At 39.5% G+C, this 16,733-nt stretch overlaps 1 protein-coding gene across 6 annotated transcripts in view; it reads left to right on the forward strand.

Moving 5' to 3' along the window:
- Akap9 (A-kinase anchoring protein 9) overlaps window positions 1-16,733 on the forward strand; it is a 126,367-nt gene that overhangs the window by 89,664 nt on the left and 19,970 nt on the right. For 5 of the 6 annotated variants that reach the window (XM_059257314.1, XM_059257312.1, XM_059257313.1 and 2 more), the window contains 9 exons: window positions 4,456-4,614; window positions 5,174-5,278; window positions 10,351-10,503; window positions 10,811-10,990; window positions 11,736-12,206; window positions 12,609-12,672; window positions 12,788-12,882; window positions 13,993-14,184; window positions 14,425-14,613. In XM_059257314.1, the coding sequence (XP_059113297.1) occupies window positions 4,456-4,614; window positions 5,174-5,278; window positions 10,351-10,503; window positions 10,811-10,990; window positions 11,736-12,206; window positions 12,609-12,672; window positions 12,788-12,882; window positions 13,993-14,184; window positions 14,425-14,613 (1,608 nt within the window). The remainder of the gene's footprint in view (window positions 1-4,455; window positions 4,615-5,173; window positions 5,279-10,350; window positions 10,504-10,810; window positions 10,991-11,735; window positions 12,207-12,608; window positions 12,673-12,787; window positions 12,883-13,992; window positions 14,185-14,424; window positions 14,614-16,733) is intronic. The other variant, XM_059257317.1, reaches the window with a different exon arrangement.

Consider the following 16,733-nt stretch of genomic DNA (forward strand, 5'->3'; position numbering starts at 1 on the left):
TACTCCCCTCTGTGTATTACACAATTGAATAAGCTTCCTTGTTCATTTCTCTATTCTCATTCTCAGTGAAAGTGATTGGAGGTTATTCATTGGTCAGCAAGGGGACTCGATGGGTATTCTGGCTAATTTTATGTCAACTTGACACCGGCTAGACTTACTTAAAAAAAGGGAGCCTCTGTAAGATCTGGCTGTAAGCAGCAAAAAGTTATTTAATAAATCTATGAACAGTCTTATGTACATAATATACTAGAGTTGTAAATATCAAAGAATATTAATATTTCATAATTAACTTATTCTCCTGTATTTGAACTTGAAAGTCAAATTTGATCTAAAACTTCAGGATAAATCTGCTGTTAATAACCTATCTCACTGAGACCAGTATATAAAATAAAACCACTACTATTTTTAAAATTAATTTAATTTTTAAGATTGATATTATTTTAAATCAAAATATAATTGTACTATTTTCTCCATTTCCTCCATCTAACAGTTCTCATGCCTCCCCATCATTTTTGTTTTGTTTTGTTTTGTTTTGTTTTTCGAGACAGGGTTTCTCTGTGTAGCTTTTGCGTCTTTCCTGGAACTCACTTGGTAGCCCAGGCTGGCCTCGAACTCACAGAGATCCGCCTGCCTCTGCCTCCCAAGTGCTGGAATTAAAGGCGTGCACCACCACCGCCCAGCCTCCCCATCATTTCATATGAGAGTAATAATCCCTTTCTTCAGATTACCTATGATATTGCCTATATGTATAAATTTTTATGGCTGACCACTTGGGATTGGAAAATGAAGTAAGAGATTAATTCCTGGGGAGGACTATTTCTCTCTCTCAGCAGTTACTAATTGCTTATAGCCCTCCCTCTAGGGATGGAGCCCTGTGATATCCCCCCCATCATTGTTGGCATGTCAGTTGCTGTTGTCATTGTTAGGTCATGTGGAGGCAAACACTGTTAAACTTTCAAGGGTGTAGCTTCCCTGTTACACTAGAACATTACTACTTTTTAAAGATTCCCATCTCCTAGAGACATCAGTGTAGTGACTTGAGTCTTGAATAAATTTTCTCAGTGCTGAAGAGATATAGTATTTTTACAAATAGTATTTGTAAACTGAAAGATGTACCTCAGAGTTTCTAACTTGAAAAGGCTCTTTATTATCATAATAAACACCATATAATCTTAAGAAGAAAAAAAAAGATCTGGCTCTAAGATGTTTTCTTACGATTGATAGAGGAGGGCCCAGCCCATGGTGGGTGGTGCCGTCCCTAGGCTGTTGGTCCTAGCTTCTGTAAAAATGCAGACTAAACAGGCCATGAGAAGCAAGCCAGTAAGCAGCACTCCTCCATGGCCTCTGCATCAGCTCCTGCCTCCAGGTTCCTGTCCTGTTTGAGTTTCTGTTCTGACTTCTTTCAGTCATAGACTATGATGTGGAAAGTGTAAGCCAAATAAACCATCTCCCCACCCCACCCCCCCACCCCCCCCCCACCCCCCCCCCCACTACCCCGCCAGCTTGCATTTGGTCATGGTGTTTCATCACAAAGACAGTGGGTAAAGGCACTTGCTGCTAAGGCAAATAAACTGTTCCTAGAAAATGGAAGTAGAGAACTGACTCCTGCAATTGGTTCCTGATTTCCATATGTGTGCTGTGTTCATGTTCACATGTGCGCGCGTCTGCTCCAGGGAGGTTTCCAGCTCCGCTATCTTTGGGTTTTTACCCTCTGCTCCATTTAAAGTGTTGCTGTGAAGGTTCCCTAACACCTCTTGGCCCTCTAGAAATCACTCCTGCCTTCACCCACTCAGCTACTCAGAGGCATTCCTTAGAGTCTTCTAGAAGCATTGTGTGGTCTTAGCATCTGCAATACACTTGCTCCATTAGTCTTCTCCCCATTTGTTTCTCTTCTATCTGCTAGAATTAGTGATGGAGTACCCTTGACAGAGGCTTAGGCCCCCTTTTCTTCTGGGCTTTTATTTTCTTCCCAACAATCATGTATCAGTGGCCACATGTGTACCTTCATTTCTGGCTTCTCTGTTGAGCTCCACACTTAAATATTTAATTGCCATCTCTTTCCACTTACCACAAGAGCAACATAGCCATAGAAGAACTTGCCTTTCCCAGAAAATACAAAATACTCCTCTTCATCTCAGTAAGTTTCCTATCTTTATACATTCTCCATTGCTAAAACTTATATTCTTCAATTTTTCTTCTTCTCCGCCCAGTCATTTATCCTGTTGGTAGGTCAGATTTGTACTATATTTGGTTTCCACTTTTGTTTGTTTCCATATATCATGATTATTTGTGTGGATAGTTGTGGTAGCATCCTAACCAGTCTCTCTGCTACTTTTGCTTTCCTTTCTGTGTGTGTGTGTGTGTGTGTGTGTGTGTGTGTGTGTGTGTCTGTGTGTGTGTGTGTCTGTGTGTCTGTGTGTGTGTATGACGGGGGGATGTTGTCACAGTACACATGTGGAGGTCAGAGGACAATTTGTGGGATCAGTTCTCTTCTTGTATTCCAGGGTGGACCTTAGGTCAGGTGGCTTGTACCCGCTGGTCCTTCTCACCACCCATTTTCACTCCCACTGTTCTTTTTCATGTTCAGAATGTAGCCAGAGCTCTGTTGACTGAATGAGTGCTATGTGAGGGAGGGAGGGCTCCCTGTAGAAAATATAAAGATGGCTTGTCCTGTTAAGAGCAAGATTGTACTTAAGGTAAAGCAGACCCTGTTTGGATCATTGATTACTAATTACTGGGTGTGTGACAGTGGCCAAGTTGTTTAGCCTCCTGAAAAGCTTACACTTATAGGAATATTGGCATGGCCTTAGACACTTAGATTTAACTATGATGTTAGTATTTCTGGAAATAGTTTTAATTCTAAAAATTATAATTTTCATGCAGTTGATTTGGTTTCATTTACCTTCCAAGAATTCTAAAGAAATGTAAAACAAAATATTATGTTTCTAGAGTACTAGAAAAGGCATTAATACTCATTGTTTGTAGTCATTGCCCCTATGCCTCTAAATGTATTTTTAGCTTTTGAAAAAGTCAAAACTCAAGAGGTTTTAAGCTCTAGAACCTAGTGCGGTGGTTCTCAACCTTCCTAAAGCTGCGACCCTTTAATACAGTTCTTCATGTTGTGGTGACCCCCCGGCCATAAAGTTATTTCATTGCTACTTCATAACTATAATTTTGCTACTGTTATGAATTGTAATGTAAATATCTGATATGTGACCCCTGTGGAAAGATCACTCAGCTCCCAAAGGGGCGACCCACAGGTTAAGAACCACTGACCTAGATGGTCATTTCCTGTGAGATAAGTTGTCTTAGGCTGACAAAATCGGTTGTGTCGTTATGAACTTGAGACATCTGACAAAGCTGTGTGTGCCTCCAGGAACTTAGCACTTCGTTTACCCCCTCCCTAGCCCTCTGATTTTCTCCCAGTCAGGAAACTACCTGGAAATGTATCTTTTTATGACATCTGCGTGTTGTCTGTTTTCCAGACTTTACTCCAGATCTTAGTCCACCTGTCCTTGCTAGTTTTTCCTCAGTAGCTTTATTACTACCTTCTAAGAGCCTGGAGTTAGGTTAAGATGGCATTGTTTTAATGTTCTGAGAACAATGTTTGTCATTTTGGTCATTTCTTCACAGTGTCTCACTGAAACGTCATATTCCTCTGTTTCTTAGAATTACAATATTTTTAGTACTTTCTCCTTGATGAGTATGTCCATAAACTGTCTTATTAATCCTTCCTATATTCTTCCATTGCTGTTATACAACATTTGAGGTACTGTATATCAGTCCTAGAAGATGAATCTCAGAACACTTACTGTTTATTTTGGGCAGAGTAGGAGCACTTAAAGGAATCCAGATTCCTTCATCTACCTCTTCTCATCTCTTCTGTAGAGTGTACAGACTGAACCTTTGCCAGATAGTTCTTACCAAAAGAGTGTACAGACTGAACCTTTACCAAATGTAACATGCAAAGACTTAAAGGACGGTATCCTTTACCTGAGAGCAAGTCAAGAAGAGAGCTGCAAATCTGTCATCTTTATTATGTCATTAGGCTGTAGTGTGCTGTGCCTTTAGATAATTCACATTATTCAAAATGTGTTTTCCCTCTTCCTGCCAGGATAAAACCATGAGGCTCTTAAGAGAAATAATTTTTTAAATGAGTTCCATGAAAGCAGTAGTATTTCTCTTTCTGCATACTGGTTTTATTAGTATGCAAAATGTCGCTTTTGCTAGAGATGACCATTGCTATCCTTACTTTAAAATAAGATTAACATATTTTAAAATACCTGTTTTTGGTGGGGGGATACTGAGGATCAAACCTGAGGACTTGGGTATATAGGCAAGCAGCACTCTACCACCGAGATACCTTTTCAAGGCCCTGAAAGCAGTTTTTAAGATATAAAGTAATTCACAATTACGAATGCCCTGCATTTTAAAACCTTTTCCATTATATTTCAGGTCGAGCAGTTGACTACTCATCTGAAAGAAAAAACAGACAAGTGCAGCGAGCTGCTGCTGTGTAAGGAGCAGCTGCAGAGAGACGTGCAAGAACGGAATGAAGAGCTCGAGAAGCTGGAGTGTCGAGTGCGAGAGCTGGAGCAAGCGCTGCTCGTCAGTGTGAGGACCACATTATCTCCATCACGCCCTGTGCTGGTGACAGCCGCTCTTAGTTACACAAGCCAGTCCTTCTCAGTCAAAGTTACATCATCCTGTAGACATTAGGAAATAGTGTATCTTCGTAACGGTTTTTGTGTGTTTTACTTCCAGATGTTGTTTGCATCCCTTCTTTCTGATACAGGAAGATTAATTAAGCCAGAAGAGTTGATTATGACTTTAACAGTCAGTTATGACCATGAGCTAAATTTTAGACTCTTGCCTGACTCCAAAATAAGATGTAATGAAGTTCATTCCTGCTATTCTGCAGGAGACCAGAATGAGTAAAGAGTAGAACGTAAAAGCTTGGAGGCAGACAGATGGGCAAACACTTTTGTCTTCTCTGAGGAAGGAGTTTTAAATATCGGCACTGAATATCTGTACCTTTCTGAATATTCTCAAATGTAGAGTTTCCCCTTCTAAATTGGAGAAATAGAATTACTGCTAAATAAATAAAAAAATATTGCAATGAGTAATCAGTGTGGTATCTGAAGTTTTGAGAAAGTTCTTATGTATTTTCTAGATAAATGACCAGAAGCAGTCTGGAGGTGTCGAGGCTAAACCTGAATTGTCTCTAGAAGTTCAATTGCAGGCTGAGCGGGATGCTATAGATAGAAAAGAAAGAGAGGTAAGTTTCTTTTTAAACAACAAATGTGGTTTGAATTATTTCACATCAGTTACCTTGAAAGTATCGTTTGAACAGAGTGCATTATTGTCTGAAAGCAAAATTGAGTGTTTCCCAGCTCACTGCCTTGAAGACTGGCCTTGGAGATAATGAACTGAATAGATAAGCTGATGAAAGGCTGTGTTCATGGAGAGAGGACCTTGAAGCAGGGAGACATTTAGATGAAAAAGGAACCAGTATAGCCGGTGTGGACTGACTGGAGACGAGAATAGAGAGCTGGTAGTGTGGGACCATGGTGAGCTGGTCCCTCTCTCTCCAGCTGCCCGTACTGTTGGCACTAAGTCATTGCCACTCTGCTGTGTGTCTTGTCAGCTTTTGTTGTTGTTATTGAAAATATTTTCCCGGGAGATTATCGCACTATTTCATAAGTAAAGAATGGTATTAAAATAATGGGTTGACGTTAAACTGAGACTGAGCATGTAGCTCATTATCAGAGAGCACTTGCTCAGCCTGTGCAAGCACCTAGGATTCCCAGCATCACATTGTTATCAAGTAATAGCAACAGCAACAGTGAGAATAACAGTCCTATTTTTCTGTACCCCCTTACTTGAAGAGAATCACATCCAGCTGGGAATGGTGGTACATCCCAGTTGCTCGAGAGGCTGAGGTGGTTGGAAGGATTGGGGCCAGGAATTCCCAGTCAGACTGAGCAACATAGCAAAGCCCTGTCTTCAAAGAGAAAATTCGTTATTATTACAAAAGTAATTTCAAAAGTAAATTCAGCTTCCTACTTCATGTATAATATATTTAAACCTTTTTCTTCTGAAATACATCTTAATGATGTGGATATGACTTTTTAAAAATATTTAGGAGTACATGCTCTCATGCACTTTTGTGTAGAAACAGAGGTCAACCACTGGAATCATTCCTCAGGACCTGTCCACCTCATTTATTTTTCAAAGATTTCTTTTTATTGTTTTTTAATTGTGTGTGTTTCTATGGGAATATGTGTGTGTGAATCTGTGTCCACCCACCAGAATCCAGAAAGGGGTATAACTCCCCTGGAACTGGAGTTGTATGACTTTGTGAGTCACCTAACAAGAGTGCTCGGGACCAAATTAGGGTCTTCTATAAGAGCTGGATATACTCTTGACCACGGAGCTGTGTCTCCAGAGCTCCCACCCTTGCCTTTGTGTTTTTGAGACAGGGTATCTCTCTGGAACTCAGCAGTCAGGCTAGACTTGGTTGGTCAGTGAGTCCCAGAGATCCTCCCATTTCTACCTCCCCAGAGCTAGGATTCCAAGCATGGGCTGCCATGATTGGCTTCTTTACATGGACTCAGTAGATCTCATGCTTGTTCACCAAGTGTTTTACCAAGTGATCCATTCTCCAGCCCTAAAATTGTTCAAATTATATTTGTCTCCATATAATTTTTCAGGACATTAAATATATTTCAAATGTTTGTTGGATTTAAATAATATGGAAGTGTCAATACAAGCTTTAAAAGATACAGAAATAATTGAGACATCAGCTAAAATGATGTTCAGAGACCTCAGAGAGAAAAAGGCATCTATACAAATGACTGTAGTTGAAAGGATCCTTTCTAGGACAAGAATTATTTTTTTACTGGCACCTAATACTGACATATATTTATCTGGAAAGTTCTTGTTTATTTTGGCTTTGGTATTTCATGAAAGCAAAGAGCCTGCCTTTTTATGTAAAATATGGAAAATTGATCTGACATTAATTAGAAAGGCTAGGGAAGTAGCCAGTGGTAGAGGGTTAGTCTGGGGAACACAGGATGTTGGTTGGATTCCTGGCACCACAGGAAACGAAATGCCCCCTGGCTTTTGTGTGAGTGGTGTGATCTGAAGCCCAGCCCTCGCTCTTTCACAGCCATCACTTACAAATCCTCTCCCCAGCCTCCCTTTTCTTTAGTTTTTAGACGGTGCCTCACTGTGTTGCCTATGCCGAGCCCAAACTCTGCAGCTTAGGGACCTTCCTTATTCTGCCTCTACAATAGCTGGGACTACAGGCATGTACCACCATGACCATCTGTTTTTAGTATTTTTTTAAATATGCTGTAGCTCTAATACTACCTTAATTTCTTGAATTAAGTATTCAATAGATGCCTGTTTTTCTACCCAGAATCAGTAGTCATCTGAGACTGCTAGAAACCATAGAGAGCACATCAGCCAGCTCCCTTCTTTACAGACAAGTGCACAGAGCCACTGCCCTGAATGGGTAGCAAACTGGCAGTTTACTAACAGTGACAGGTGTTCTGCAGTACCACTCATCAGCCTGTGAAAGAAAGCATCAAAGCATGCATTATGAGGAGAGAACTTTAAGCATTTGCTCTGAAAACTAGGCAAATATTTTCAGATAACTTATACAAATATAGGATGTTTATATGGCTGGGCGGTGGTGGTGCACGCCTTTAATCCCAGCACTCGGGAGGCAGAGCCAGGCGGATCTCTGTGAGTTTGAGGCCAGCCTGGTCTCCAAAGTGAGTTCCAGGAAAGGCGCAAAGCTACACAGAGAAACCCTGTCTCGGGGGAAAAAAAAAAAGTTTATATGGATCAAATTTTAAATGACTTTACTCTCAGAGCCTGAATTTGGACAAAATATCTTTTAAAATTTGTTAGACTACTTGAAATGGAAGATGAATAGAAAGAAATCTTTAAAGGTCTCAAGATTTTTTTTCTAAGCAAGAAAATTATATGTATTAAAAAATGGGCTTTCTAGCAGGGTGTGGTGCCATGTGCTTTTAATCCCAGCACCTGGGAGGCAGAAGCAGGTAGATCTCTGTGAATTCAAGGCCAGCCTGGTGATTTCCAGGACAGGCAAGGCTATATAGTGAGACCCTGTCTTGAGGGGGAAAAAAAGAGAAAGAAAAAGAAAGAAATGGGTTTTCTTTTACAAAAAGGTGCCTTTAGTAAATCTTATTTCTTGTATTGCTAATGTGCTTACAGGCAGTACTAGTAAGTAGTAGTTAACTTTGTTTTAAGCCTAGTGCTAGGAGGGACCGAGGAGTATTTTAAATACTCTCTCCTGGGGTCTTCATATCACCCATGTGTAAACTGAGTCTTAAGAGAAGTTAATGCTTAGTACAGAGCCAAATTCTTGCAGATCTCACTCATTTTAACTCCCTTGTGATACAGTACTGGCAAAACATTAGGGATGGATTTGGCATGTTGGTGGGAAGCCTGAAAACCATAGTGTGACATTGGTGCTATAGGTCAGTGCTTCTGGATTCTGATGTGCCTTTGAGTCACCCAGGGACCTGCTGAAGACAGGCTTTCTGTATAGCACAAGCAGCTACACATCCAGTGTACTTCCATGTGCTGCTAATTCTGCTGCTCCCAGCTCACCCTGAGTAGCAAACCTTGGGTCCCAGAGCTAAGATTTTGCCTGTTAAAATGACACATTAAAAGAGTGGGCATACCATGTAATGTAGGCAGCAGTTTTGAACTTAAATAGCTATGTGTGTGTGTTTTATAATACCTTATTTTAAAAGCAGTTGTAGAAGATAGGAATTGTTGTGGAAGATAAGAATGGGCATACATACTAGTGTATAGCTTTGATAAACGTGATCATCACTGTTCTCAGCAATAAACTGATAGTTATATGTGTAGAATCACTAATATATTTAAGTACCTACAGAGTTAAATACCAGTGTTACAGAAAATATGTAGATAAAGTCTTCAACATTAGTTATTAGAAGCAGGATAAATGATAGTTTGGAATGGAAGACTTCCAAAGCCATCCCTTCAAGTTCCAAAGGTAGCTGTACCCTGTAGTAGTTGTGTGACCTCAGGACATAGCATTCTTCTTACGATTTTTCCTTCTTCTCTATAATGGGAACAATTACAGATCAAATGAGGTCTTGTGTGAGTGTATCTTTGATGGTGTGTGACTGTACGTGCATGTGGCGGGGCTGTATGTGTGAAGGCCAGAGGGCCGCCTGAGGTGTCACTCCTCATCACCTCATATTTTGAGACTGAGTCTTTCACTGGGACCTGTGGTGCAATGGTTAGACTAGGCTGATTGTCAACAAGCCCCAGGGATATTCCTGTCTCCAGCTCCCCAGTGCTACGATTACAAGCTTACAACACCACCCTTGCCTTTTTACATGGGGTGCTGAGGATCAGCTCAAGCCTCATATTTGTTCATCTGAACTATCGGCCCAGCCTCAAATTTGGCTGTTATTGCAAATATTGTACTATTTTTATTGGAATTATTCGGCTGACTTTAAAGCCTTGCCTTGTTGGTACTGGGGTTCTAGTTCTGTGATGCCATTATACATTTTACAAAAGCAACCATTTACTCCTTTTTAGACTGTAAGGCAGTAAACTACCCAGCTGCCACTTGGCTCTGCTCCTGCATCTTAAGTTGCTTTTAATGTAGCAGTTTTGATCATCACTTAAATAGACATTTGGAAATCCACTCATTAAACGTTTATTAAGTACTTATAAAGTAGTTGATTAAGTGGTTGTTACTATCCTCAGTCAAACTCATATACACATAGTCGGAAAAAAAAGTTTAAAATCTTTTTTGTGGTTTCAGGCCAGGTATGGTGGCACACACCTTTATTCCCAACACTCAGGAAAGCAGAAGCAGGCAGATCTCTCTGAGTTTGAGGCTAACCTGGTCTGCATAACAAGTTCCAGGACTGCCAGGGCTACTTAGAAAAACCTTGTCTCAAAGAGCAAAAACAGAAAAATATAGTTTGAGCAAGTTTAGGAATTAAGCAGATAAACACAGCTTAGAAAACCATTTTCCTTTATTGCCATTCACATGTCTTAAACATACATCCTTTATAAATTAAATAGAACTCATGTCTTAAACATACATCCTTTGTAAATTAAATAGAACTCATGTCTTAAACATACATCCTTTGTAAATTAAATAGAACTCATGTCTTAAACATACATCCTTTGTAAATTAAATAGAACTCATGTCTTAAACATACATTCTTTGTAAATTAAATAGAATACTTTTCTGTTTGACGATAGCATTTGTATGATCTGGGTTTTGTTTCTGGTTTTTTCCCTCTTGGATAACTGGTTCTAAAGATTTCTAACTTAGAAGAGCAATTGGAGCAGTTCCGAGAAGAACTGGAGAATAAGAATGAAGAGGTTCAGGAGCTCCACATGCAGCTAGAAATACAGAGGAAGGAGTCCACCACCCGTCTGCAAGAGCTCCAGCAAGAAAACAAGCTGTTTAAAGTAAGTAGCTTTAAAAATAATTAACATTTTTGATCCTTTGTATTCTTATAAGTATTGGCTAGCAGCAACATTAGTAGGCAAATAGATTTGCATAGAACTTATTTGCTGCTCAACCTAGACATTTGAATATGTCATAAATGAAAATATTTGAGATTGTTTATCAAAATATTTTAAGAATTCTTGAAATATAGTATCTTATTTTAATTTCGTTATATACACACTATGTTTTTATCAGACTTAATTAAAGGAATGTTCTGAAAATGACATGTAACGATCATATAATTATGACAGTTATTTTTGTCCCTAGGATGAAATGAAGAAACTGGAATTTGCCCTGAAGGAATCTAATCCCATGTTAACTCATGATCAGCCCATGTTGTTTGGGAAATTTGCACAAATAATACAAGAAAAGGACGCTAAAATTGACCAGTTAAATGAGCAGTTTACTAAACTCGAGCAGCAACTTAAACTCGCAACAGATAACAAGGTGTGCCCGCTTCAGATTTGTTTGTCAGAATTAATATGAGTGACAGTTTTTCCCTTTTTACTACATTTCTTTATTTTGGGGATGGGAGTGGGAGTTTGCACTCATTCCTTGGCGTGCTTTTGGAGGTTAGAGCACAACTTGTGGGAGTCATTTCTCCGTCTACTGTGTGAGCCGCAGCTCTCACACTCGGCTTGTCAGGCCTGCCAGTGAACACCATGGCCCACTGAGCTATCTCAGAGGCTGTAAGAGAGGCTGTATTTCAAACACAAAGTAATGATACTTTTCCCTTTCCTCTTGAAGTTCCCTAGGGTGTGCACCTGAGTGTGCACATATATATACCCATGCCTGCACACAAAGCGGCCAGAGCAGGGTGTTGGGTATGCTGTTGCCTTCTGCCTAATTGCCTTGAGGCAGAGTTTCTCACTGAACAGCTTACCATCTCAGTTAGTCTGGTTGACCACTGAGCTCTTGGAATCTGTCTGTCTCTCTTTCTTGGTGCTGGAGTTACAGGCCCACATAGCCCTGCCCAGTTTTTCATATGTATGCTGGGGCTTTGAACACAGGTTCTTTTACAATAGTGTGTACAAAAGTGTAGAAACTGTGAGGTCTTTGGGTGATTTTCCTGTTCTGATGCAAATGAGCGTTGATGAATGAACTGTGCATTCCCTGTGTTCATCCTAAGTTCTACATATGATGCACATAAGACTTCACTGATTTCTTTGTTGTTCTGTTCATTATGTTTTAGTTAAAAGAACAAAATATAACATCACTTCAAAGAGATGCAAGCAAAGTTAATGATCAGCTTACAAATGTCAAAGAGGAATTATCCCACTTCTTAGGAAAAGAAAATAGGACTGGAGAACAGGAAATTGGAAAAGTCATCATGTCCGAGCCACTTCCTGTAGATGGCTGCTTTGGGCTCCCAACGGAGGGAGATGGTGAGGTTAGTAACCAGCTGCCACAGATCCTTAAACCTCCAGGTCAGACTGAATTATGGGGTGACTGTTCCCCAGAAGACGTCACAGAAATCATCAGTCAGTTTACTGAAAAAATTGAACAAACGCAAGAGATCCATGCTGCAGAAATTTTGAATATGGAATCCAGACATATTTCAGAAGCTGAAACTTTGAAGAGAGAACATCACGTTGCAATCCAGTTACTGACTGAAGAATGTAATTCTTTAAAGAAAATGACCCAGTGTTTAAAATCTAAACAGGTACCTGACTTTCATAGAATGTTTTCAACCTCTTGTCATTTTCCTCTCAATATTATAAGTGTTTAAGAGAATTTTTAAAAGGATCTGAGAAATAATACCTCTTTTCATGACATAATCACACCTTGGCATCTCCTTGTTGTGTAGTTAAATCATGAAGTTCCTGTGTGAGTTTGGAGCCTACTGTGATTTCGGTATTCATGAGTGTTCCTTTCTGTGGCAACATCCATGAGGAGGAAAATTACAGACTTGATATTTGTGTTTTAAGACAGTGTGACAGAATAAATTGATGTCTGTGTTTCTCCCTTAACTATATCAGAAAATGGATGAATGATTCATTGGGTCTGATTTTTACTAAATAAATTTTAAAGTCTTGTACTTTCTGTTGTTGTTTTCTTTAATTAGGCGTCCTCCATTCCTGGAATGACATATTCAAATGCTCACCAAACTAGAGAAATATGTTCAAGTGGTAAGTTGTGTAATCCTGGAATATATAAGCAAATGGAATATTATTTGTTTAAAAAGTATTCCTTTGCATGTGCATGCACATGTGGAATTACAGATGATTGTTTTCTTGATTTTAGATTCTGAATCAGACTGGGGCCAGGGGTTTGACACGGCATCAGAAGGTCAAGAAGAAGGTGAAAGTTCAGCTAGTACAGTTCCAAAAGTGGTAAAGGTACTGGAGACAAAACCCCTTAGTTAGCTTAGCCAGGGTCATCTCCACACTTACATAGAAAGGTCCTCTACGAAGAAAGAATTGAATAGTTAATAGTATCCTTGGAAATCTGTTTCACTTTATTTCATAAGTTTCATAGATATTACAGTAGAATGTTGTAGAAATGATTTTTCCGGAATGCCTCTTATAGCTTGCCTTCAGTCAGATTTTTTCCTAACCATGTGACCAAATAGTTAGATACTTTGAGATCATTTAAAGCTATGCACTATGTATTCAGCTTACTTGACTTACCTTTAAGAAAAACGATGTAATCAATATTACTATACCTTAGACTTCCTATGTAATCAACTTTACAAGCTAAGCTGAACATGAAGTTTTGCTCTTAAACTGTGTTCCCTGTTTCTCCCTTGTAACCCCTCTATGACACTCACACGGTATGTGTTTGTGTATGGTCGTGAAGTCTACAATCCCTGCTGGAAGCAAGGATGTTGTAAGCAATGAATGACACAAAAATAACCTGTGAGCTTAGGACAATGCATTTGTTTGTGGGTTTGCTTGCTCTTCTGGGTTGTGAAGTCAGAAAATCAACCTTTCTTTATCATAGATTTAAGACAAAGTTCCTCTTTCCTTTCCGTACCACACTTGATGTGCTGTTCCGTAAGCAGAAAGAATGTTCCTTTGTTGGGGAAATTGGGCTCACTCTTAGTGTCCCAGCACCAAGACTCATTCTCTCCTATGCAGCAGTGCCACACAACATATATATATTAAAATCATATTTTATTCCCCATGGTGTTGTTTGCCACAATCATGAAAGCAGTCTCGAAATGCAAGGTATTTGCCACATTATTTCTTTTGGTCAAATCAGTGACTCTTCACTAATTCTAGAACGAGTGTGTTAGCCAAGTAGAGGAAGGAACTTCGAAGTACAAGCTATGAGAAGACATTAGTTAAGGTTCAGTCACCACTCCACAGCAAGCAGACACCCTGGTACTGTTGGGATCCAGTTTCTTGTCTACAGTGGCCTAAGTCAGTTGAGGTTGAGAAACTGCTTGTTTGACTTCACATGTCTTACTTTTCCGTCTGAAGTCCTCATTTTGTCTTCTTTTCTAGGGATTGTTGAGAGCTGTCCATACTGAGGGCGTGCAGATGCTTTCTATAGCGGACCTCCCTGATGATGATGGAGAGAACCTGTCCGCACAGCAGGCTTCACAGTCTTGGCTGGAAGAGAGGAGAGCTTACCTCTCTACTATCTCATCTCTTAAAGACTTAATTTCCAAAATGCAAGTGCAAAGACAGACTGAGGTAGTCAAAGAATATTTTGCTTCTAGGTAGTTTTACATATGTTTACTGACAATAATACATCTTATAGAGTAAGTTATCTTTTTATATGTGTTTCATGTGAATTGCTTTGTATCTTTTCACACCTGAAAATATTCTCTTGAACTTTTGAAAAATATATTTTGGTTAGTAGACAAGTATTTCTGGAATATATTTAAGGCATGCTTATTGGGAAACTAACTTTTCATGTTTTGCACTGTGCAGGTCTGTGACCAATCGCAGTCTCAGGAGAGCCTCTCAGATTGGCGAGGTGAACTTCTGCTTGCCCTTCAGGATGTACTATTGAAGGAACGCAGCGTATTACTAGCTGCATTCCGAACAGATCTGACATCTCTCGGCACTAGAGATGTTAACGAATTATTAAACTGTTTGGAACGGAGAATACAAGAGCAGGTATTAAAACAAAACTATTTTAAAGAATATTTTTTTGAACAGGAAGGAAAAGGTGGGTTATTGATTTGTTTTGGAGTCGTGAAGGTTGGCATTTAACAGGAACCACTAAGAGTGTATAGAGAAAACTATTACTTTAGATGTTTTACCTTACGTTAGAAAGTAAGAAACACTGAAAATTAATGAGTTAATCACCAAACTTAGGAAGTTAAAAAATGAGAAACAGAAAAAACCCAAAGAAAACAGAAGGATTAAAGTATCCATGCTCTGGCACTAGAGAAAATCAGGCATTAATTTCCTGTAGCCTCTAGTCAGCGCCTCATTGGCCAGTTAAGTTAGTCTTGTTTTCTACCTACGTGTGTATTCGTTAGGCTTGCCATCTCTGGACAGAATATAATGCAAACAGTTTGTCTAAGGGAGGGATTAGACCTAGATTCAGAGAATTGGGTCCATAGTCCTTGTCTCCATACAAGGGCATAATGTCATGGTATCAGAAGCAAATGGCAGAGGCTGCTCACCTCATGGCAGATAAGAGAGAAAGAGGAAGGGTAAGGGACCAAGTGTAACCTCAATGACATGTCCAAGGGACCTGCTTCCTCTAGTGAGGCCCTCCACTCCTAAGGTTTTCAGAACCTTCCCAGATAGGATCTTCTCTGTTAGGGGACCAAGTGTTCCAAGTGTTGAACACATGAGTTTGTGAGGAACATATCACATTCAAACCAGAATATCAGTCATATTTAAAATCACCTTGTTGTTGTCTATATATTACTGCTTTGTTACTATTGAATGTAGCCTAGAACAGTGTAACTTAGGCATGGGTGTTACCCAAGCACATACATATACCACAAACCTATAAAATTTTTAAAATAATAATAAAATATCATAAGTCTCTGTCATTATATTTTAAAGTCACAGAGTTAATTATTTTTTATTTAAAAAAAAAAAGGTATCAAAATCATTCAAGAGAGCTGGGCATTGTGGCACACGCCTTTAGTCCCAGCAATCAGGAGGCAGAATTAAGTAGATCTCTAAGTTCAAGGACAACCTGGTCTACAGAGCAACCCTGTCTCAAAAAATTAAAAGGAAAAAGAAAAAATTCATTCAAGTTCATTGGCCATTGTGGCACACAGCTGTGATCTTGATGCAAGAGCATTGCAAGTTCTTAGTAGAACTTTGTGTCTTAACCTAAGTTTTTTAAAGGTTGGGATGTAGCTAAATGATAGACTTCTTGCCTAGCATGTGTAAAGTCTTGTTTAATTCTCCAGTGTTTGAAGAAAGAAAAAAAAAATCAGGAAGAAATAGCTTGAAAAGACCTCTGCCAGTAACAGTAAACCAGTAATTAAAAATCTCACAGCTTTAGTGTGCTTAGCTTTTAAATACATTCTTCCTTCAAAAGTATTATAGTTCCTCGGAAACCTGGGGACTCTGGGGCTAGAGCATGGGAAGCACAAGGTGAAACCTAGAATCTCCTGCTCTTCAGTACAGAAGTGTTCATAGAATAAAGAGTGTCGGAGAAGGGGAGAGGAATGAGGAAGTATTAGATGGAAATATAGACAGAGATGATGAGAAAGACAGAGACACAGGATAGCTTCAGGAGGGCTCTGGGTCAGTATCCAACCGCCTCGACTTTCATCATGATGGGCTTTTTATACATCAACAAGAGGAGGAAGGAGCAAAAGACTTCCCCCTTTCAAGGTCGAGGTATAAAGTATCAACAAGTGTAAACCCTTCAAAACACCTGGTAACCACACCCTTGGCCAAATCATCCCATATGCAGCCCCTGCTGGGCAAAGCAAGCTCAGACTTTCTGACATTGAGTAAGGCCTTACTATGGAGTCTCTGTGGTCTCCCGTAAGAGAATGTGAAGGCTTTCTCACTGGCCAAATTTAGAACATTTAAATATCAAACTACCTGAATGAGATAGCACATGACTTTAATTCCAACACTCAGGAGGCAGAGGCAGTCATATCTCTTGAATTCAAGGCAACTAGCTTGGTACTGTGTGACAAAACTTTTCATGGGAAGACCTACACACACACACACACACACACACACACACACACACACACACACACACGAAAAAAGAAAAAAAAAACCTAAATGATAGTGATAGATTATAAAGC

The sequence above is a fragment of the Peromyscus eremicus genome, chromosome 3, assembly GCF_949786415.1.
Source record: "Peromyscus eremicus chromosome 3, PerEre_H2_v1, whole genome shotgun sequence".
NCBI lineage: Eukaryota > Metazoa > Chordata > Mammalia > Rodentia > Cricetidae > Peromyscus > Peromyscus eremicus.